Source organism: Leucopleurus acutus, assembly GCF_964270905.1.
Source record: "Leucopleurus acutus genome assembly, chromosome: 1".
Lineage (NCBI taxonomy): Eukaryota > Metazoa > Chordata > Mammalia > Artiodactyla > Delphinidae > Leucopleurus > Leucopleurus acutus.
This window is the reverse complement of record NC_139142.1, coordinates 187,303,669-187,327,645: the sequence shown is the minus strand read 5'-3', so window position 1 is coordinate 187,327,645 and position 23,977 is coordinate 187,303,669. Positions and strand designations below refer to the sequence as shown.

At 38.9% G+C, this 23,977-nt stretch overlaps 1 protein-coding gene across 1 annotated transcript in view; it reads right to left on the bottom strand.

Annotated features, from left to right (window-relative positions):
• Positions 1-23,977, bottom strand: part of ITGB1 (integrin subunit beta 1) — a 168,737-nt gene that overhangs the window by 12,703 nt on the left and 132,057 nt on the right. Inside the window, exons 3-12 of the mRNA XM_082847620.1 lie at positions 13,786-13,852; positions 11,574-11,659; positions 8,716-8,938; positions 7,016-7,186; positions 6,243-6,481; positions 3,978-4,133; positions 3,102-3,197; positions 2,711-2,800; positions 1,102-1,242; positions 731-930 (exon numbers count right to left, since the gene is read on the bottom strand). Coding sequence (XP_082703746.1) covers positions 731-930; positions 1,102-1,242; positions 2,711-2,800; positions 3,102-3,197; positions 3,978-4,133; positions 6,243-6,481; positions 7,016-7,186; positions 8,716-8,938; positions 11,574-11,659; positions 13,786-13,852 — 1,469 coding nt within the window. The remainder of the gene's footprint in view (positions 1-730; positions 931-1,101; positions 1,243-2,710; positions 2,801-3,101; positions 3,198-3,977; positions 4,134-6,242; positions 6,482-7,015; positions 7,187-8,715; positions 8,939-11,573; positions 11,660-13,785; positions 13,853-23,977) is intronic.

The window sequence follows — 23,977 nt, the reverse complement described above, 5'->3', positions numbered from 1 at the left end:
TCTATTTTTCTCATGATTAAAAACGCTTCAAAGCATAGTCATTTGGGGCTGACATCTGCATCAAAATATTCTTCCCTCCTCCTATCTCTTTTAAAATATTCTTCCCTCCTCCTATTCTTTTAAGGAGAAAGATTATTCAGAGTACATTCAATTTTAATTTTTAATTAAAAAGTAATCACAGTATGAAAATACAATTTAAAATAATCTGACTATAGTTTTGTTAGTAGTAGATTCTATGTTCTGAGAATACTGTTTTCTTTTCAATTTTACAAAGTATATTGGTTTTTTAAAAACTATTCCAGCGATTCAGAAGTACATGTAATACACAGTGAACATCCTTTACTGCTTCCTAATTCCATTTCCCAGATACAATCACTATTATTTTATATAAGCTTATTTAGCTCTAGAGAATTCAGACTGCTATGATGAGAGGAAAACCCAAATGCTACCTTAACCATTTGTTAAATATACATCTTAGATGGCTATAAAAGCTTTTATTTTACAGTAAAGGACAGTCTGCCTAAGAAAAAAAAAAGGCAGGGAAGAGCTTTCCATAAATAGCACACACGAGATCATCAAATTGACCTTGTGGTGAGCAACAGTGGCTGGAACAATCATTTATTTGCTCCAATGGACAGAATCTCTCTGGACGCCCAAACAGAGCCTGCCCCTGCAGCCGTCCCAGCCGCAGTCCCCCCGCACCCCGTCACTCTCCACAGCCCCAGCTCACCTGCAGGCTCCACACTCAAAGGTCCCATTGCCATCATGGCACTTGGGACTGCTAGGGATGCCTTCACTCTGGCATTCACATTCACAGATGAACTGAAGAATAATCTCTACTTCTTCAGTGAAGCCCAGAGGCTTAATTTTAATGGTTTCAGAATTCTTATTTGGACATTTATTTGAAGTTACGCTGATTTCAAATTGAACCTTAAGGGAAAACAAGAAGATAAGTTAACAACTAAGCAATTTAAATCTACTAAAAAAATTGCAAAAAGCCACTCCAAATTATATTTCTTTAACTGTTTCTCAAATTATAAACTACATTGCCTGTAAACAAGCAGTTTTTTCTTTTCTTCAGAAAACGTTTATGTAACATACCTCATCCCCAATGGAAATATTAGAGCATTTTCTCCCATTTTCCCCTGTTCCATTCACCCCATTCTTGCAGTAAGACTTGTAATTTATTGTTACTCCTTCTGGTAATTTGCTGTTTTCCAAAATGACTTCTGAAGACAAGGACTAAAAGAAAGACTATTAAACAGAGGAAAGGCAAACAAATGCTACTATAAAATAAGTTGAATGCATAAATCCAATGGGTAAAATGAACTGTTAAGAAACAGTATCATTTAAATAAAATATCTGAAGCCAAATCTTGAGTGACCAGAAAACACAAAACCCAGAGAAATGGGCTCTAATTAATAAGGATCAATTCTTCAAAATAATGTACATGACTGAAAAAAGTATTTATGGTTTAATTACTGAGTTTGAAATTTTAATGATGATACAGCACAGAGGGCTGATATTAATTATGAGGAGTCCTAAGAACTCAGAACACTTTCCTCCCCCAGTGGCAACACAGCTCTCCTCTGACCCTACCAACTTCCAGCTCACTAGGGACTAAAGTAAATGATCTACTACACTGTCTGGGAACAAATCTGCTGAGGCGCAGTTGCAGCCCTGCGCCCTCACCCCCCAAAAAAAGAAAACCCGAAGTGGGAGGACTCAAGGCACTGCGTTTTTAGAACAGCAGATTGCTCAGGACCAATGGAGAAGGCTGCAGCAGCAAGCTCTCTCCTGGTCACACTCCTGCATGGATGGAGTTGGGAAAGCATTAAGATATGCTGTAAAGACAGAGAACAAAACAGCTATGGGAGAGACAGGGAACAACCAGAATCTAGAAAATCTCTGTAAAAACCTCTCTCTTCGAGTAGGGTCTTTCCAAAAAATTCTGGGAACCCCTAGCATGAGGTAGAAAATATCTAAAATTCAACCCATCAAAAGGCTGGGGTGGTGTACACAGTACAGGATGGTTACTGTTATATTACAAAGGCCTCCAGACGACTTACAACAGTTATTGACCAACGGTGAATGAGTATCACTAAAGTACTCTGAACTAAAGCTCAAGATGGAGAAAATTCCTCTTTAATTTCAACTTCCTTCCAATCTGGGGGGAAAAAAAATCTTATAAATCTTATTAAAATGGTAAGTCAAATATATGTAAATACATTCATATATACTTTATGGTACATGCATATATGACTGTGTGTACCTCTTGAAAACAGAGAACTATATACCCTGAATATATGTCAAGAGAAGAATTAGCAAAAAAAAAAAAAAAAGCTTTTCTGGCACAATTCATCAAAATAGATGAATCTATAAAAAGAAGGGGTGGAAAAAGAAGACTGAGGTCATCCTATAAATCTAAATATAAGTTGTTTCACACTTGCTTTCCAACAAGGAGACCTATTACTTAACAACATTAAAACAGAATTTAGAAATTTTCCCCACATGCCTTTGTGACATTTTGCTCTGCAGATAATTATGCATTTGTAAGAGAATATGAGTTTTTCCTCCAGATGCAGAATTTAAGGTTTATGTTGTCTTCTGGGGCTTGCCGAATTGTGTATGAAAGGAGTTTTACTTTTTTTGAGAAAAGTATTCTCCACAGAGTATTGCCCAAAACAGATCTTATTTAAAATGCACTCACATTGTATGCATCGATGATCAACTGAATTACATTGCTAGAATTTGCAGATAATGTTCCTACTGCTGACTTAGGGATCAAATTTTTCAGTTCCTGCAATTAAAAGATAAAACATAAAATACAAGTACTACTCATTCAACTAATTAGCATCTACTGAGTACTTACTATTTATTTTTAAATAACAGTTCTCGATACATTTCCTAAATAAACTTAAGGAGTCAGACCTAAAAACAACTAGCTTTACAATGTAACTAAAATTAATATACACCACTTTTTTTTTTAGCTGGTGACATTTTCCCACATTTCAATTCAGACATATCATTTTGCCTCTAATGACTAAACAAAAAGGGTCTAGAAATGTGTTCCTCTTTTGATCTCACATGTATATATTTACCTTGTAAACGGGCTGAAATTCTTCAGTAACTGCAAAAATCGTCTGAATGTTATTTTCACTTAGTTTTTGGACAAGGTGAGCAATAGAAGGATAATCCTAAGAAATTAAGTAATAAAATTTAGTATGTAATTACATCCAATCTACTCCAGGTTTTCAATACTTGCTGAAAATAATGATTTGCAGATATCAACTGGATTACTTACAAAAGACTGCTTGAAACAACACAAATTATTGCTGAAGTGGGTGCTGTCTAGTGGGTTTCTAATCCTCTTCTATCTTTGTATGTAAATTTTAAATTTCCATAATAAAAAGACTTTAAAGAGCAAGATTATCTGTGTATATTAAATGTCAGAACAATGAAAGTAAAGAACTGCCAGTAATTAAAGGTTATATTATCTACGTATCACTTAAGAAAAAGACCAAGATTCAGCAAGGTTTAGATTTCTTCCAGACCTTGAATAATTTGCCAATCTTTATTTTCAGCAGAGGCAGGGTGCCTGCTTTCTTAAATCATGTATAAATAAGACAAGGAGTGTTAAGACTATACAAATGATTTGATTAGACATAATATCAAGCTTGCTACCCCTTGACGTACGCGAGTGAGAGGAGACAGAGCTCTGGGCTGAGGCGCAGAGTCGGGAGTCAGCAGCTCCCTTCACCCCCGGGCCCTCATCTACAGGGAAGGAAGCAAGCACAAAGCCAGAGCCTCAAAACAGCAGCACGAGCTTTCCTGCACATTAGGTCAGGGCCCAACTTACCAAAATAACAAAACCCCAAACCCTGACGAACCCACAAGCCAGTCACCCACAACACTCTTAGCATTAGACGCTAAGCTCAACCTGCATCCATTCAATACGTAAGGAGCTAAGCACTTACATAATAATGGCTCATTGTGTACACATCATTTTCCAGGTGACACTGTCCATCATTTGGTAAAACAATGCCACCAAGTTTCCCATCTCCAGCAAAGTGAAACCCAGCATCCGTGGAAAACACCAGCAGCCGTGTCACATTCCTCCAGCCAATCAAAGACTCAAAAAGAAAAGGATTTCAATTTTAAAATACTACCCACAATTCAGCATAAATCTTTTCATCTTTATGTAGGCTACCACTATATCTCAACCTAATTCCGTACCTTCTCTTTTCACGATGCCAATATCCTTGCGGGTGAGGGCACAGAGACCACTGAATAAAACTCCCCACCCCACTGTAGAACTCCACCCTGCCTGGCTGTCCACCTCTCTCAGCTCTTTTTTAAAAACTGTATCTTTTAAAGTCTATGTCTCTCTCCCCATTAGAAAGTACACTCGCTCTGTGCAGGGCAGGGACACCATCAGGTTTTGTGCTTCATCTTATCTTCAGCGGGCAGCACAGTGCTTGGCACATAGTAGGTGCTTAATGAGTAAATGCAAATGTCTCAGCCCACATCCATCTTGGCCCAAATATCACTGTCTCATTCCCATCCATCCTTGCTCCACCTTCCGTAGCGTACACTTCCTTTATCAGCCACCACATTAGGCCTTCCTTTTTTAATTACAGAAAAAAGTACCTTCTCCAAAGACTTGCCCTGCTTAATTCCACCCATTCTAACCCATCAGTACTGCTTATTTATTCATTTATTTTATTTTCCACCTTATTCAGCAAAGAATTTAAAGTAGCAGTAAAATCCTCTAATATGGTAATTTTATAATCACATCTGTCTAAATACTCAATTATATCTGTATATATCCTCATAAGACTATAAAATCCTTGAAGGCAGGAATTAAGTTTCTTAATGCCGGCAGTCCAAGTGGAATGTCTGTCTCTTTTTCATGTAGAGAAGTGGAACAGTTACTCTCAGTCAGCATGAGGAAAACCGAGAGTAGCGGCCACAGATGCTATGGTTTGTTTTAATCCCAAGGCTAAGGCACAGGTAGAGGCAGCCCAGAGAATGCTCTCTCCACAGTGAGCTGCTAACAGGATCACAAATGAATGGCTGGAAAGAAAACAAGCATCAGGCTGGGCACTACCTGGAATATCACTCTCTTCCCCTTTCAAAGCAGAGACTATCCTTAAATTGCAGCTACCCCAGTGAGAGATCAAGAGTAACGATAATCTAATAGTATTTGCTGGGGGCTTAGTGGCACTGTATATGGATTACCGTATTTAAACTTCATAACAACCCTATGAGGTTTATCTGTTATTATCCCTTAAGGAGAAGCAAACAGCCCTCTAGAATGGCAAGGAAATTGCCTAGTAGATGAGCAGTGATGGGAACATCTGAAGCCATTTCCTAACAGTCTAAGGACTGTTCTCTTAAACACCATACCATATTATCATCTTGGGTATCAAGTTACACATTAAAAATTGGTTGGAAAATAACCATTAAGAAGCATCTGGAATCAAGGAAGGTCTTCTAGAGCATAGGGGTACTCTAGGGAAAAAGGAGCGGGGGGGGGGGGCAATGAGACAGGTACTTAAACTTTATCTACCTCACAATGTTTTCTAGTTTCAGCTTCAGCTGAATCATTAAAAGGTCACCTCAAAATCATCACCTGGTAAATGGGTCATAAAATTCTAACCACTAGTCCAATGGAGATCAGCTTACTACTACTGAAAATCTTGCAATTAAAATTACAATTATATGACTTCTCAAAATACCTGTTCTCATATAGCTTTCAAACTAAGACTTAAAAAGTTCTTTCTGTTTGAATGACTAAGACATGGGGAAGATAACTCTCAAAGATGATAAGCAGAAGAAAACTGACCAGAGGAAAACGGTGTCTGAGACACAGTCCATTTGAGCACTTTTAATGCTCCTGGAGACGTCCCAGATAACCCCAACTCCATCTCAGGCACGAAGCCGGAAAGCTAGGGTTCCTAGGCCTCTTCTAAACACCTAGAGCACCAGCTGAAGCTAAACTGCCCCACTGTTTCAAGTGGTGAGCATCCTGGCTTTTAGAACCCTGTGTAAATGAACTAACTGCCTGGTTTAGATAGGGGCATAACGATTAACTATGCTTTTATAAAGCATTTGTAGTTGGAGGGAACTTAGGGATTAGTCAAGTATGCTACAGTAATTAAGGTAATTTCTTCTGACAGCAAAATCACACTCAAAATTCATACAAATAATATCCTTTTGTAGAAAATGAATGCACTCACTCCACAAACTGCAACTTGCATGATTGCATCAAAGCCACCTTCTGGAGAATCCAAATTTCCAGATATGCGCTGTTTACCAACAAGTTCATTAAATACCTCCCCTTTATCAGTAAGGCTGAGCACATTTTTATAGCTAAATGGGCTGGTGCAGTTCTGTTCACTTGTGCAAGGGTTCCTGAGTTTAGCTGGTGTTGTGCTAATGTAAGGCATCACGGTTTTCTCCACAAATGAGCCAAACCCTGTGAAGGAAAATGCACACACAGTGATGACAGATGGAGGGTAGATGGATGGACGGATGGATAAACTGCATGAAAAAAATCAAGTACATTACCGCCTGTAAGTCAATCTTTTTCTTTAATAAGAAATAATAAGGGTTTTGATAATTAGGTTTGGAAAGGAGATCACTGTATGAAAAATCCAGGTCTGATGTGAGATTAAGGCTGTACAGGCAGGTGTGGTCATACTAACTAGTAATGAAAAAAACTGTAATCAACATGTTTATAAAATATATCAACAAACCAATGCATAAATTCCTGTGAAAACATGCAAGCATTTTATTACCCATGTGGTGTAAGGTGTGTCAAATAACATGATCGCCTACAGTAACAGAGGAACAAGGAGGCGGAAAAATTATTAGACGTGTGACAGGAGTATCAGTTCTCTCAAAAAGAAAAGACTAAAACCTGGCCTATTTATCTCACATGCATGTGGTGAAGAACAAAACTGCCAGTATTTATACAAATGAAAACTATTAATTTTCTCAAAATTCCTACCAATTCGGAAGTCTGAAGTAATCCTCCTCATTTCATTCATCAAATCAGTTCCAAGACTTTTCACATTCTCCAAGTCGTCTTTCATAGAGTAGGAGAGGTCCATAAGGTAGTAGAGATCGATGGGATAGTCTTCAGCTCGCTTGAATTTTAATGTAAATGTCTGTGGCTCCCCTAATTAAACAGAGATTAGAGAAGAAAATTAGCTTGCCAACATCAAAAAGCGAACGAGCAAAACCAAGTAAATTCGATCGATAAGGTATACACTATAAACTGTATTATCGACATAGTTTTTACAAAAACCTGGGCATTCCACAGGTAACTGAATAAATGGAAGTGTACTCATCTCAATCACAAATACTTAAAATGCCAGGCCCCGGGGATGGTGAAAAAGACAGCATTCCCCATCCACAGCAGGCAAGACAGGCAAACAGTGGGTTGGTAACTATGACAGAAGAAAACAGACAGCCAGAACAACGTAAACTAGACTGGGTGGGTGAGGCAGATACACCCCAGGGTACACCAGACTTTCTAGAGACTAACGTTATAAAGTGAAGACTCTTCTTTGTTTAATGGGATGCACTATATGCAGTGAATAACATAACCTGATTTTCACTGTAGAAAACCTGAAGAATAGTTTTAAAGATGATTATAGAGACAAAGAAACTTGTTAAGAAACTATAGCAAAAATCTAACAAAAAGATGATAAGGATCTGAAACAATGAGGAAGGAGAAGAGATGTACCAGAGGCGTGAGATATAATCCACTCAGAAAATACACGAGAAGCAAGAGGTCTGGGTGAAAAGTCATTAAATTTTTAACTTGCAGATTTTCTCTATATAGACTTCTAGTTGACAGTTGGATAACTGGGTTTGGAGCTTAAAAGTCTGTGTTACAGCCCACAAGTGGCTTTAAAGCCATGAGAGGAAAACCAACAATTAAGTGGACTACAAAGAGGAAGGAAGAAAAAAGACACAGAAAGGAGACTGCAAAGCACTGTTAAGAGATAAGAAGAAAAGTAGGAATGTTATCACAGAAGCCGCAAGGAGAGCATTTCAAGAAGCTCGAAGGCATCGCTTGGACAAGAAGGTTAAAAAAAAAAAGGCCTGACGAGGGTCCACCAGGCCTGGTGGTTCCAGGTGCCAGCAGAGCTTTGCCAGAGCAGCTCTAGAAGTGGAAGGCTGCTGGCACCAGGCTGAAGACAGAGCAGAAGGGGAAGGGGCGGTGGGGAGGCAGGCAGGCACGGGACAGTCCTCTGAGAGGAAGGGGTGGGAAACTAGAAGAGGAGAAAGGGGGCTTGTTTCTTCTTTCTTTTTCCCAGATGCAGGACTGCTCCAGATTCTTATGAAAACCTTAATATTTTATCAATACTGAACAAAAACAAAGGAAAAAATAGATTAAAATGTTGTCTTTATATTATGTAATTATACCAGAAGATGGACATTTTTATCTTTAAAAACACATTAAATCTAATACTTTCTGAATCTTTAACAGAATTTACATTAGACACAGGTAACATTTACTTCAGGTACATGTGTCTTACAAATTGTTACACCTCCAAAAATATCTAAAAGTTAATGTATTCAACATTTCTGTTTGAGTGTCAGTCCACATGTGAAAATGAACCCTCAACAGAAACTTACATAAAGTTGTCAAAAAGCTCAAGTAGACACAAAGGCATTCATAGAAGCAGATTTCTGTACCTGATCGTAACTGCAAAACCAGCTGCTGGGGTTGGATCTGAGTAATATCTTCTGGCTGCAGCTTCTCTGCTGTTCCTTTGCTACGGTTGGTGACATTTTTATTTTTCTTTATATCTTTGGAGCCTCTGGGATTTTCGATGTCATCTGGATGACAGCCCTTCTTTTTTAAGGCTTCTAAATCATCACATCGAGCAGAAGTAGGCATTCCTTCTTGTAAAAATGTCTAAGTGACGTGTAAAATATAGGTATAAATAAAAAGTACAGTGGTCAAACCTTTTACATAATCGTAACTGCAAATAACTAATTAAATTGCAAAAATCAGGTAACGCATCTAATGTATTTCATTTCTGGTTTTTAAACAAAATGCTCCCTTCATCCAAACCATAATAAACAAAACAGATAAACAAAAATTTTTCCTTGAAAGTAACACCGTTACTGCTAATGTATTACTAGTACCGTGTTACTTCAGTAATACTTAGAGGACTGACCTAAGTGTACATTTTAACCGTTTCATGTTCAAATTCAGAGTATCTACTCAAATTTCTTTTGTGAAATTACTTATTTAGCATGGTTAAGAGCCACTAATAATATATATAACCAAATATCAGACAAATATTTTTTCCAAAATTTCCCTTAGAGAAATTCTTAGAGTCTCTCATATTATGTAGCAGCATCCTTCATGATATTTTGAACAACTCAGTGTATAGGGAAAACATGTCACCCTAAAACCTTTCTTAAAAAGGAGAACAAGAAATTTACCACAGATTTAGTAAGTACTCTTGGAGGTTTAAAAATATTTTAGGTATTGGCTATTATTGTAATCAAGCCTTTTAGAACTTATTTTTTTAAAAAACATAGTAAGTGATTATACGACAGGGTCAAAAATGTATACAGGGTGAATTTTTTTTTAAATAAAAAACGTTGTAATGGTGTGTGAATGGTACGTGTGGCATGGGGTAAAATTTCCACTAGTGACGTGATTTTAAACTGTGCTCTTCTTATCAGATGACTAAGTGAAAGCAAAAACACTGCTGTTAAGATGCATGTAAAGGTTCTAAATATGTTTTTCATGAATGTGAGGAAGGGGAACAATGACGGTGTATCGATGTATATGTGCGTGTATCATTTTAAAATGTGTACTCCTAATAGACATTTAACTTTTTCACATATACCCCTAAAAATTTGTATTTAGTTGGCCAAAAATCTTTTTTAAAATCTTGACATTGGGAAAATGAGGAAATGCCTTTCATTTGGGGTCACTCTATGTTTTGTATGGTTGTTTGTTATCTACCAATTTCATGGTGCTGAATAAAGTGAGGTATTTATATACAAAGATTACAAAATGGTTTTGATCAGTTATTTTTCAAAGGAAACATAGTACTAAATGAGAGCCTTTCTGTACTTAGAAAAACTGGAAGGGAGAACCACGGGCCCAGCGGTTCAAAGCTGCACAACTTTTATGTGTGGTCAAACCTAAAATGCTGCCAGAGCACAGGGGCCCAGTGCAGGATCCGCTTCCAAGTATCAGCCAATCCAGGAAACTAAGATCACAACACTCAAGTAAAATTTCACTGAAGATATCCCCAAATACCTGTAATAGTTTAAGAATTATCCCATAAAGATGGCTAAATTACTGAAAGAACAGTTTGGCTAGGGTAACCCTAAACCCCAGATGAACTGTAACCCTCATAAAATGGACGCTGCTGTTGAGAACAGCACGTACCACTATTACAATCTTCTACGTGAAACTGCCTTAAGTTCATCTGATTCTCGTAAGAACAGAGATAAAGGAGGCAGATCATGCTCATTTTCCAGGTAAGAAGACCAAGCGTTTCAGTGAAGTAAGCCCAGTCCGAGACAAACTCAAGGCACTCCCTATTTCCTTCACTGTCTCCAATTTAATTCCAGAATACCGTTTCTAGAAGGACAGGAGGTGCCAGTAGAAAATTTTTAAAATAACAAAACGAAAACTTCTCATTTTGTCTTTCATATGTCAAATCATATGAAATATCTGACATTTGACCAGTAACGCCCACAAAACAGGCACTTGACTGCGGGGTCAACTCCCTGAGTAAAAACAAACAATAAGCCTTTGACCTTCTGATATTATTCACTCTGTAAATAAATTATATACCCTCAAAATGACTTCCCGTTACCTCCAGTACCAACTTAGCATTCATCTGTTCATTCATTCATCCATTCAATATTCAGTAAGCTTTGTGGAAGGTACCATGTTGAGCAATGTACAGAGATGACAAGAGTGAATAAAATTTAAAGCCTAACCTCAATGGGCTTTGATTAGGATGCAAATCAAGTGTATATTAGTTTAATTAAAACACAATTAGGCAGGTTAATGTATACCTCTCCCATCATAAAAAAAGGGAAAAATCTAAAACAGTCCAATGAAATGGCTAGAGGTTTTTGGGAAGCTGTCCAACAGAAACAATGCACGCTACAAAGGTGAGCTACGTATGTATTTTTAAATTGTCTAGTAGCCACGCTGAGAGGAAGAAAAAAAAGAAACGGGAAATTAATAATATATACAAAATGTCAGTGATTTCAAAAATCATTAACCTTGAAATGCTAAGTCTTCGATCTCTGGTATGTATTTAAGGCTGACGGCAACTCTCAGTTTGGACCACCCATATCTCAGGTGCTCAACATCACCACATATGCCTAGCATGCCCTGTGCTGGGCAGCACAGCTCCAGAGCATCACACAGGAATTCACAGAGCTGACGCTTATTCAGTCAACAATGAGGAAGTGAAAAGTCACATCGAGCACTTCCCAAGGATACAGTTTTGGGCAACACTAAATGACTAGAGAATAGATGGGAAGACTTGAACAATCTTACTTACTGAATTGGTGCACCATCCACAATTGGGCCCTGCTTGTATACACTCTCCACATGATTTGGCATTTGCTTTTAAACATCTATTTTCATCTGTCAGGAGAAACAAAGAATAGACCACTTTACTTGAAGTTTCAAGAGAGAGTGAACAGTGAAAAATCTGGATCACAATGACAAATAATACCACATATACAAACGTTAAACATAAACACTATGAACCTCGTTACTAAGCTGATTCAGACCTACCCCCCCCCCAGAGAGAGGTGATTTTGGAACATCCTGTCACAGAGAAACATAAAAAGACAGTTATCTCTCTTCTATAGCAAAGACTAGGTACCCTTAATCTATACATTTGTCCTTTTTTTTTTCAAAGGCATGATTTCAGGCTCTCTCATGTTGGATGGTCATTAATTCTCAGGAGTGTTCTTACAACTGGGTAAAAGTATTATTTCTCTTCATTTAACTCACCCCACCACGCCCATACCCCATCCCCTCAAGCAGGCACTTTCATTTTCGTTTGTTAAATACTTGAAAAGTCCACATTCATCCAATCCACAACCCCTAGATTTTTCAGGTCTGTGTTCAAAGTACGCCATATGGTTCTTTAAATCCGTGTAAGGATCAGCACGTCTGCCGTGTGGTAAGTACTAATATGGACTGTCTCCAATGTATGTTTTTGTAACACACAGTCATTATAAAAAATTTGGAAAATACGTAAAAGTATAAAGAACAAACTAAAAGTCACTCAAAACCTGCTCACTAAGAGATAACTACTGTTAACACTTTTTGTATATTTCTTCCCAGTCTTTCTTCTAAGCAGATAAATAAAACAATAGCAAGGAAGCAGGCATACAGACATTATTTAAATGAAATCAAGGGTATACATTTTATATACTACTTTTTATACTTAATCCAAATGTTTCATTCCAAATTCTTCAATAACATGGCTTTAATGATTACATATTCCATTATATTAATGTATCCTTTTCAATGATGGATAAATTTAGATTGTTTTTAGTTGCATAGTTCACACATGCCACACGAACCCTCCACATATATACACATACATGCATATATATATATATGCACCCACTCTGATGACCATTCTTATAATGTAAAACTCTGATTATTTCCTTATCACAAATTAAAAAAAAAAATACTGAGGCAAAGAGTATTAACTTTTAAAGATTCTCAATACACACCAACTTCTCTCCAGCAGTAACATTCAAACGCACACTCCCACAAGCAGTGTACACACACCACTTCACCATACCCTCAACAAGAAACACTTTTTTAATGCAAAGATTTTTTTTAATTCATTTAACAGGTATAAATAAGAACATCAATTTAATTGTCAGTTACTGAAGGTTTCATTTTTTTTCGTATTTTTACTGGCCATTTCTTTTATAAATTTTCTGTTACATCTTCTGCAAAGTTTCTATTATCATGTTCATCTGTTTTTATTAGAGCTCTACATCTGTAAGTGAAATTAAATCCTATTTAGTTTCTCATTTTGTCGATGGTGTTTTGACACAGACACTTTGGTTTTTTATGTTATTGCTGGTTTTATGTAATTTAAATTTATCAATAACGTCCCTTACGGTTTCTTTCTTCATTTTTCCGTGTGTTAAGTCCTTCCACCCTAATATCAAACAATTGTTCTATGCAGTGTATTTTTTGAGATTTGGAGAACAGAATTGGACATCCGTTATTCCAGATGTGGATGCACCATGGTTTATAAGAGGATTAAATATATTTTCAGTTTTATTTTTCATTCCTCTCCTACATGATGCCAACATTTTGCAAGACTTTTGATCAAAGTGCAAGAACATCTTCTGGAAAGCCAACTGTTCCTGCTTTCATTCTTTCAGATAGTAGTGGAGAGTTCATAGTCCACTGTTCTACACATTTACTTCATTTCCTTCTAAAGATGTAACACGCCTTTGCTTTCTCTATGCTCACTTACACACTCTATGATATTCCCCAAAGAGCTCTGTGCAGCGCATCCTATTCCCATTGTCACTCTGGGTGACTGGGGGAGAGCCTGAGAAAGGGCCTTGCAGGCACTGGAAGGGCCCCGCCCTCAACTCTGAGGGAGGTGAGGCCACAGCAAGGCTTTCAGAAGGAGCAAGACGACGGGATGTAGGTTTTTCCAGGAATCTAAAGTGGTCAAAAAGTGACACAAGATACTGAAAAGACAACTATGAAACTTTTTTTACCTGCTTGGCCAAACACATAGCAAACTGAACTGATCAATCCAATCCAGAAAATCAGTTGTAAATTCATCTGAAATATAAAATGTACCATGTTATATTAAGGAAAAACAACATATAAAGCCTAATCATTGCCACGCACCTGATCGTCCGCTAATTTATAAGTGTAAAGGCATCTTCCTGCCCAGCCCTTCTCCATGCTCAACATCCACCTCTCCCCCAGCACCTCACCTTCCACTCCAGATTCCCAGAATCCACTCCTACTTTTCTCCACATCAATTATACATTAATATTTAATGAACAGTGCTCAAAACAAAAAGTGTCAAGTATTCCTACACCTAAAAGCTATTAAGTCTTTGTCCCATGGAATCTCTATTACCTCCTGTGACTCGAGGGGGCCAAGCAGGCATATCCCTATGCCTCAGTTACCTCAACACTGAGTGTTAGTTTGAGTGAACCTGTAAAAATCCTGACCATGTCATCCCCTTGCTTACAACTTTTCAATCGTTTTTATTTCTCCTAAGGCTAAGACCAACATCCTGCACAAGGCCCCAGCTCAATTTTTGAGTTTGATGTCCTGTAACTATTTCTTAAGAAAATCAACTTCTGTGCATGGAATTAGTAAAATATTCAGTTCAATTTCCTACAATTTCTAGATCTACAAACTACACAAAAGTGGGGGAGAGGGACATAAGAAGACCTGAAAGAGGCTTAAGTGTCCTTTGGAATCTCTAAAGAAAAATGAAGTAAGAGTCTGTATACCAAGCAGGATACCTCACACTCCAACCATGAGGTATGTAACTGCTTTCTGTGAATCAAAGTTTTCACAACATCAATCTATACCTTACCAGAGCTGGTCAAAGACGGCTATAGCCACAGGTCGCTGACCCTATCCCTTAACTACTTTTACTGCTCTTGGACTAGCAGCCAGTCTGATAATTATGCATGAACACCTGCCCCTTCCACAGGAATGCAAAAAAACCAAAGGCAAATATAACACCCCCCCACCAAGCAAAGTTTAGCTTTACTACTTAGCAAAGAAATATAAATTAAAGCAATATAAGGTAAACCAGCAAGCAGGAGAATAAAAAGTTTTTTAACCCAACAAAACAACAGAACAAAGACTTACCGCAGATGGCTAAGAGAGACCAGAAATGGCTGTAAACTGGTATAACTTGGGGGAAAATAATTTAACAATCTATATCAAAAAGCATTAAAACTGTTTCTACCCTCTGACTTAGTAAACGAGCTACTAGGAATTCATCCTAATAATTTAAAATATAAAAAGTGATACACATGCACATACACTTTCAGTATAGACTCTAGCATGTTTATAACAGACAAAAGTGCCAACGTCCTCTAGAATGATGGGGAAAGGGCTAACCGTGTCAACTTGATGGAGTACTAGAGTCAAAAGAATAAAATGTAGTAACATCAAAAGGTTTACAGAATAACTTTTGGATGCAAAGAACACATTAAGATGACAGGTATGTAAAAATAACAGTATATAAATGTATAAAGTAACCAAAGAATCCTGGAGATGACAGAGTTATAAGCATAATATAAAGACAATGGGTTCATTTGTTTTTAAATTGTTGTAGCGTTTTCTTCTTTTCACTTTCTTAGTAAAAACAACTACGGCAGGGTACTGTGTGGAATTTTTTTCTTTCTTGGTGTACTTCCTTTAATAAGAAAAAAAAATTTCTTTCAAAACCCCTCATTTTCAAGGGCTGTGCTCCAGGACACAGTCCCACAGCTCCAGGAAAATGCTTTGAAGTTATGCTCTGAGCACCCCTGGGATACTGGGTTTCCTCTGTCAGATGCTGCTCCCATTTTCCGGTTTCCCAAAGAAAAGCAGTATGAATAACTTGCACAGTCATCCACTTTGCAACCGTGCTCAGAGCAGCCAGTCCTGTTATGCCACGGTTCTGCTTACGTTATTACTTGTGACTGCATCCAAAAGCCCAACAAAAGCCAGGTCACTGAAGTGTGAAATGCCTGACAGTTTACCTTTTAAGGCCTGACTAAAAGGTTCAATGTGTAAAAAATCCACGCAGACTCTAATTCTGAACAATTCAAATGATGTTATCAATTCCAAAGCTATGATTAAAAGGACCTGGAACAGCAAGACGCTCGAAGAAATGCATGACTGTGATGAATGGAACATCTGGGCAGTTTCTACACAAAGAGAACAGAACAGATATTTGGTCCATATATGGACTCTGACACGTGTGTCTTCAGGATTCAACTCAGGTCACCTTAAGGACCACTAGACTACCTCGGGAAACCTTTAAAATGTTACACAACTCAGAGAAGCACCACTAAGATAAAGTTATTTGGTAGCAGAAAAAGTTTAACATTCTTAGGTCCCGTAGCTTTAAAATACTACTTTAATGCCATTTTTCTTTTCCTTCTATAAACCTTGATGCGCCCAAGACCAGCCTTCTGAGGAATCAGGCAGCACACAGCGGCGAGGGCAGCCCGAGGCCAGCAGCAGCCCCGCCAGGGCGGCGGCCAGGCGTGCAAAGGCCAGGCTTTCTCTCCGGGAAGCAGAGAAGCCCTAGGAGACGGAAGACGGCGGCAGTTAGGGATAAAGGAAAGGCACGAGGCTGGCCGGGCAGAGACAAGAGCAGCGAGGAGGGCCCTGAGGAGAGCAGGCAGCAGAGAGGCAGTGGGGCGAGGGGGCAGGGAGGAAGGACGGCACCCAAGAGCTCCGGAGACTTCCAGAGGCCCTGAGGCAGCACCGGTCAGTGTGTGGTCCCGGGAGAACGCCAGGCCTGAAAACCCCTATCCTGGGAGGTGGGGCCCAGGTGACTCTCAGGCTGAGAAAGGTGACCCGCGGAGTCTCCCCCCAGGAGCACTCCACACAGAACAGCTCCTGAGGAGAGGCCACCAGGGAGAGATGCCTTCAGGTCCTGTCCTCATCTTAACTTTCACCGTCTTCATGATCAAAGGTCTAGAAATAGTTGTCTACCTGGGTCTCCGTCTCCCTCCTCCACCTGTGTAACTGGGTATCTGCATGTGAAACTGCTCTTGAAAAAGAAAACTTCCCAGGCCTATCCTACTCTCTGCATCCATCCATCCATTCATTCATTCAAAACTTTAGTGCCTGCCTACAAAACGTACCTGGGGACATACATCAGTTTACCACCCAAAGAACTTACACAGCAACACTGACTACACCTCACTGTTCCTTCTTAACATGCTCTATTCCCATGAACTTTACTGGCTTCTCCCTTACCTCTGGATGTGCTTCCTCTGCCAACCCTGTCAGGCTCTGTGCCCTACTGGAGATACAAAGATCGCTGTCTCAAGGAATTTTCAGTTCGAAGACAAAAAATACAAATAATTACAATGTGATATGCTGGTTTCTATAATGAAGATAAGGACAAAGTGCACTGAGGATGCCAAAATCTGCCGGGGCAAGTTCAGAAGCTTCAGGGAGGTTCAAACCGCAGCCTCATAGGAAACGGGTAGGCACTGCAGAGAAACACCCCAGGCAAAAGGTCTGCACATGCAAGGCCACGGAGTCCTGAGAAGAACTGTAATAGCGTCTTTCCAATCTTATTACTAAACATACACGTTTGGGTGACTTCTCTCTCTCCCCGCAAACTGGAATTGATTTGCTCTAGCTTTACAGAAAAAAGACTACAGAAAAAAATGTATTTATATGTTATTTGCAGTTAAATCTGGTCAGTGGGATGAGTGATTATTTTATCCCTGTAATTTTCTACAGTAAGTATGAATTATGTTAAAATCTTAAAATATCATAAAGGCCAAAAAGAATCTTAAAGTACTTAGGTATTTCTGAGACTTAAATTATAAGCTGGAAATAACAGAAACCGAGACCAGCAAAGCAGGAGGTTACAGTCAGGTTACAGAGAGCCTTAAATGCCATTCATGCTAAGAGTTTAGATTCTATTCTACATGTAGCAAGGAAGCTGGAAAAAAATGGCACAGGGTAGTAACATGACAACATGTAAGTGGCAGAAAATCACTGGGGTAGGGGATGAATGGCAAGACAGGAGCTACTGGACAGGTACAAAATTTACTGCTGAGGTTTCAGAGTAACAATGGATAAGAAGACAAATCAGTGATTAGGAGGGATCTGAGGGTTGCTTAGATAAGGAAGATGGTTGCTTAGATAAGGTAGGGTGAGAGAAGAAGGGAATCATCACTTTCAAATGAAGAAGACAGAAGGAGAACGGAGTTAGGGGAGAAAGTACTGATTTTGATTTAGAAATGTCGAATGTGAAAGGCCTTTGTGAAATCTAGGAAAGATACAAACTGGGAAATTAAGTCCTATGGGCCTAGCTTTCAGGAATTCAGGGTTAGAGATACATACCCAAGAGTTGTGGATGGCAATGAAATTATGAAGATGGTTGAGATTGTGAAGAAAAGAATACTAATGAGAGAGGAGAGCTGCAGGCAGACAGGAAGACAGTGATGGAGCCAGGGCCCCCTGGAGCAAAGAGGCGGGCAGCACAAGGGGCATATTCCCCTGAATAGAGGCGCAGCATCTTTCTCTAAGTCAGGGCAGGGGGTAAAAAGCTGAGCGAGTTCACGCATGACAGCTCACGTTTTTTCCTGAAATAGGAAGCAAGGACAAGTGCTGGGAGAAAAGGGGAGAGGGGAGTTGGGAGACTGAAGAAAATCAAGAAGATGCAACAGGATTATAGAGCAATGCTGAGGGTCCAGCAGGTGCCGGACACCCTAATTATAAAGACACATTTCTAACACTCATCTCACCTGAAACTACCTGTTAAGTGTCTGCCCTGACAGGTTCTAAGCACCAAGAACACAGGACCTAGAAGCACTTGGCATAAAATCAATGCTCAAAAACTTTTGCTGAAATACGTTAAACTGTATGACATTTTTCTTGGACGTTATTTAGAAGCCCAGGAAAGAAGAGTTTCTCAGAATTAGTTACTATGCAGACCCTCTTTAAATAGCAAACAGTTACTGTAGATACCCTAGGGATAACAATTTTCAATTCACTTAAGTATATGCAAGCCAACTTGCAGCTAGATATAAAATGCCTCATGCTCCAGGCTCTTGTACATTATGAACCAAAATTCACTTACACAAACACACACAAACATAGGCACTGAAATAACATACATATATATATATATATATATATACACACACACACACACACACACTCACACTCAGTTAGAAGGTGGTCAACCAGATAATCCACATACTGGTTGTTTATTATTATAATTATTTGCACAAAAGCCCAAAATTTTTAAAAATTCTTGTAGAAACACTCAAAAATCGCTGAGCCTACCTCCCATGGGTCCTTAAACTCCAATTTGAAACTGCTGAATTAATTCCATTGTTTACAGAGCAAGTGCCCAGAGGAGGAAGGGGTCACAGCGGTGGCAGTGCTGACAAACATCAACAAAGAGAAGACGACAGAGTCCAAGGCCTAGAGATCAGGGGCTGATCAGGGGTGAGAGAAAGGGGCTAAAGAGCCGGGTGTAACGTTTCAGGGTCAGGCAGTGTTGGGTAAAAGGTCTAGGTGAGGAGACAGCTATGGGAACTGGTTTAGCTGGGATTTGTTCCCAAAGCGGAGCCTGAGATAAAAGCATGTGTGCTAGCAGCTCACTTGGAAGGTGACCTGGGAACCAGAGAGGTGCTGAAGAGAGCACGCCAAGAGGAGAAAAGGCCAGGGCGCTTTAGCTACCGCAGTCGGTGCCTGGGGGCTTGGTCTTACTGAGAAGTTCTGAGACGTGTATACAGTTCACCCCCTGAATCCATAGGTTCCATTGGTGGATTCAACCAATGACAGATGGAAAAAAAATTTTAATTCCAGAAAGTTCCAAAAAGCAAAACTTGAATGTGCCCTGCACAGGCAACTATTTACATAGTATTTACATTTTATTAGGTATTATAAGTCATCTAGAGGTGATATAAAGTGTACGTGAGGAAGTGCATAGGTTACATGCAAATACTACACCATCGTATGAGAGACCTGAGCCTCTGTGGATTTGGTTGGGGGTGGGGCAGACGGGACGTGTCCTGGAATCAGTCCCCCTAGAATACCAGGGACAACTGTAGAAAGTGTGTCCAGAGGAGGATCACCGTGAAGACACGTCTGTCAGTTTGAGTCCCCACAGGTAGAAGTCTGCCCCAAGGGCATGAGCTGCCCTACACTTCCAAGAACAACAGTGCAGCAGCCCAGAAGGCTGCTGCCAGCTTCTTATCCTATGGACAGACAGGGCTTGTTGGAGAAGCCCCAGGGATTGAAAAGACAGAAGCACTTGAGGCAAGATGCAGTCAGCCGGAGTGAGTCACACAACTGCTCTGCGCAGCAGCGGCGGGACCCACAGGAGGCCAGGAGGAAGTGAGGAGGACAGAAGAGGTTTCTAGTTCAGAGCTCAAAGCCACGGGAGTTGAAAGAGCCAGAAAAGTGTTAGACCAGAATGTGAGAAGTATCACCTGCACTAACTCCTGAGAGCCTCAATGATGGCAAGAACTGGGGAGGGGAGTTAAGCTGGCTGACTCACATACAGACATACACATATATTAAGACAAACACCAACAACCTCTGTCCAAAAGATTTAGTATTTAAGATGTATGTAGCTCTTACCCATCTACTATAGATGTGTAGTAAGGCTGACCTGCCTTATTAATTGTCATCTTCTAGAAGTCAAGTCTCCATGTCCTCTGTACCTAGCACGGTATCTTAATATTTAATAAATAAAGAATCTAAAGATAACTGCAGATACTCTGAGGTATCCAAAAAAAACAAAAGCTTAACAAGGGCAAGAAGAGTGCTGTGCTGTGCCCACCACTGTTTGCTAAGGCGTAGCAGAGTTCAGAGTGTGGACTGTGGAGCCAGATGCTCGGGCTGAAACCTCTGATCAACCCCTAACTAGGTAGGTGATACTGGAGTTATTTAATCTGTGCCTCGGTTTCTTCATCTTTAAAATGGGCAAGGTAGTTCCTACCTTACAGGGGTTACGTGAAGTTTAAATGAGTTGTAAACATAAAGCATTTAAAACAGCATCTGGCACATGGTAAGCACTACCTAGACGGTCCTTGTTATTATTACTACACATTACAGCTGGAGCTCAACAACTTGATTCAATAAAGAAGTAACTATGTTTTTAAAAGGAACGAAATTGGGTCATTTGTAGAGACATGGATGGACCTAGAGACTGTCATACCGAGTGAAGTAAGTCAGAAAGAGAAAAACAAGTATTGTATATTAATGCACATATGTGGAATCTAGAAAAATGGTACAGATGAACCTGTCTGCAAGGCAGAAATAGACACAAAGACGTAGAGAACAAACATATGGACACCAAGGGGGGAAAGGGTGGGTGGGATGGATTGGGAGATCGGGATTGACATACATACACTAACTAATATGTATAAAATAGATAACTAACAAGAACCTGCTGTACGGCACAGGGAACTCCACTTCGCTGTACAGCAGAAACTAACACAACACTGTAGAACAACTATACCCCAATTAAAAAAAATTTTTTTTAAAAGTAACCATGTTTGAATGTTTTGCTTTTTTTCGATCATAATTATAACCGAAAACTCTGAATTGACCCATGTTACGTGAAACACAAGATATGGAAGAAAGGATAAAGTGTAAGGGTTAGAAAGAACACAACTGCGAACAATAGATTAAGATTGATTTTTATAGCCAAATATTATTTTGATATGACATCAAAACCTTATACTGTATATAATAAGGTTAATCAGATGCTAATTATTATATTAATTAGATACTAATTATGTTAAGTATAATTAGATAATATTTTCAGTTCCACATTTAAGTAGGATTATTCTACTTTCTAACAATTATATTTAGAACAAATTGTATGTAAAACAATAAAAGCAGCAAAACCTCAGTGCTTTTTATTACTACATTAGATAAAGCACAGATATTTCTGAATGTTAGTATCACGAATCACCTTAAAAAAAGATCAGGGTGGAGGATAACATACCTAATACAAATAGAAATAAGGAAGAATGACTTGAGGCTTCTTCTGTCATGGGGAAGCAAATCTAGCAGAGGCAAAAAGAAAGAAGGAAACTGCCCTGAAAAGATACAGGAGAAACTTGGATCAGAAGCTTATAACAGTTTGGTTCGCTCAGGGACTGCTGCCCACTGAGGACTACTTAAATTAACATGAGATCTGCTCATTCAGAAGAGGCCGGACAAGGCGCACCAGGTGCAGACAAGAGTAATACAGTAACTGAGGTTTTGATGATTTAAGGTAATTTGTAACAGAAAGTTATCTTACTTTTATTGCAACACCTTCAAAGGACTATAATGATGACAATAATAATAAAAATAAAGCAGCTAACTACTTTCTCTAAGTAACTCTACAAGGTTGGGAATGATATTACCTTTGTTTTATATATGAGAAGACCAAACCACAGAGAGGTTAAACAACTTCTCCAAAGTTGCACAGGTAGAACTGAAATCAGACCATCTGAATTCTGAAGCTATGACCTGACTTTGTGCTCCATTAAACCACAATTTTTTGAAGGCCTACTCAGTCACTATTTTAAAGATAAAAGAACATCCTTCTACTGTTAGAAGTGACTCAGAGCACAGAAATGGAAAGGACTTAAAATGTTCTGTGAGTTTATTTCTTAGTCCTTCAAAGTGATTGGAGGCCAAAAGTATTTTAACTGTCAAATTTCATGAGTATACCCACAAGTTATGGTCTCATTCCTACAAAAGCATTTCATCCTAATATTTCTTACTATGCTTAATTTTATCTAAAGGGTCATAACTCATCCCTTGAACAGTAAATAATGTTAAACACCTCCCGGAAACAATCTGCTTTTAGTGGTTAACAACCTCAAATATGTGCAATTGTTCCCCTTGTCAAAAATTGTACATAATTACTTTTATCTCCACTGTAAACTTATCTTTATTCATCAAGGTTAAATGTGGTTTTATGAGCTGTTCAAACTTTTAAATACACACTTATTATCTATTAATGTTTTTAACAATGTGACAAATCACTCATTTGGCATTTCTTTTTACATTTACAGATAAAATCTTCAGAAATTTTATAAGTACTTTATTTGTAGAAATTAAACAATTACACTTGAGAGAAAAATTACTTTTATTACATTTACTTCAAGTTTTAAAATTTGGTGCCCAGAAGCCAACTATGCCCAAAAGGTCATAGTACAAAAGGAAGTCATCCACAAAAGATTTATGCCTACAAGATCTTTGCACAAGAACAAATTTTTATTCAATACAACTAATTAAATTCAAGTCAACAAATACCTATTGCATATCTACCACGTACCAGACACACAGATGACAAAGCTGGGAACCCAGGAGTATTCGAAAGCCCAAGCTTTCAATGTAAGTAGGTTTCCAATAAGAAAGGTTAAGGGTTCTCACCAGTCAAATACTCTCTTCCAGAGAACAGAACTTGCTTCCTTTTTTATACCGTAACATTTTAAATCTGTTCACCTTACTGGTGAAAAAGATTCAAATACCTATACTGAGATATATTATTAGCCTCTCCTAAAACTATAATAAGGTTAGATTCATCTCAAGTCTGTACCACCATCACTATTTTCTGTATCTGCTTTTAAAAGGAAAAAAATAGTCCAATAATAGATTAATATCTACAAATCAACACAGTCCAGAAAAGGAACACGGAGCCAAGCTGAAAGCCTCAGGGAATTACTGTGCAGTTCATCCTGCTTCTCCCCACACAGAGCAAGCAGATGGGAGAATGTAAACGGAAGGAACTCTGAGAGGCCGCTCTTCTCTATGCCAATTTGAGAGTGAGAGCTTGGGGATGAATTCCCCCAGGGCAAGAGCACCTTTCCCCCTTGCAGGAAGAACAATTAAAACTAAACATCTTTCCCCTCTCTCTGGCAGGAAGAGGTGCGTGGTAGTGACCATGGAGGTGCTTATGGCCCAAGTAATAAGCTAGAATTAATGATTAACAAAACTTAGCAGATAAGATGAAAGGGGGAAATGAGAGGGAACAGGAAAGAGAGGAGGTTGAGTACTCCAAGGCAAAGACACAACACCCCCTTTGAAGTCCTTTTCCACCCACTGTGGTCGATAAATAGTAGTCTGAAGTAGAAAACTTTCTAAAATTCACTACTCACACCCACCCAGAAGAAAAAAAAAGCTTTTTTTGAGCACTGACCCCTTCTTGCCCAAAGGTAGTAACAGCCTGAGTTG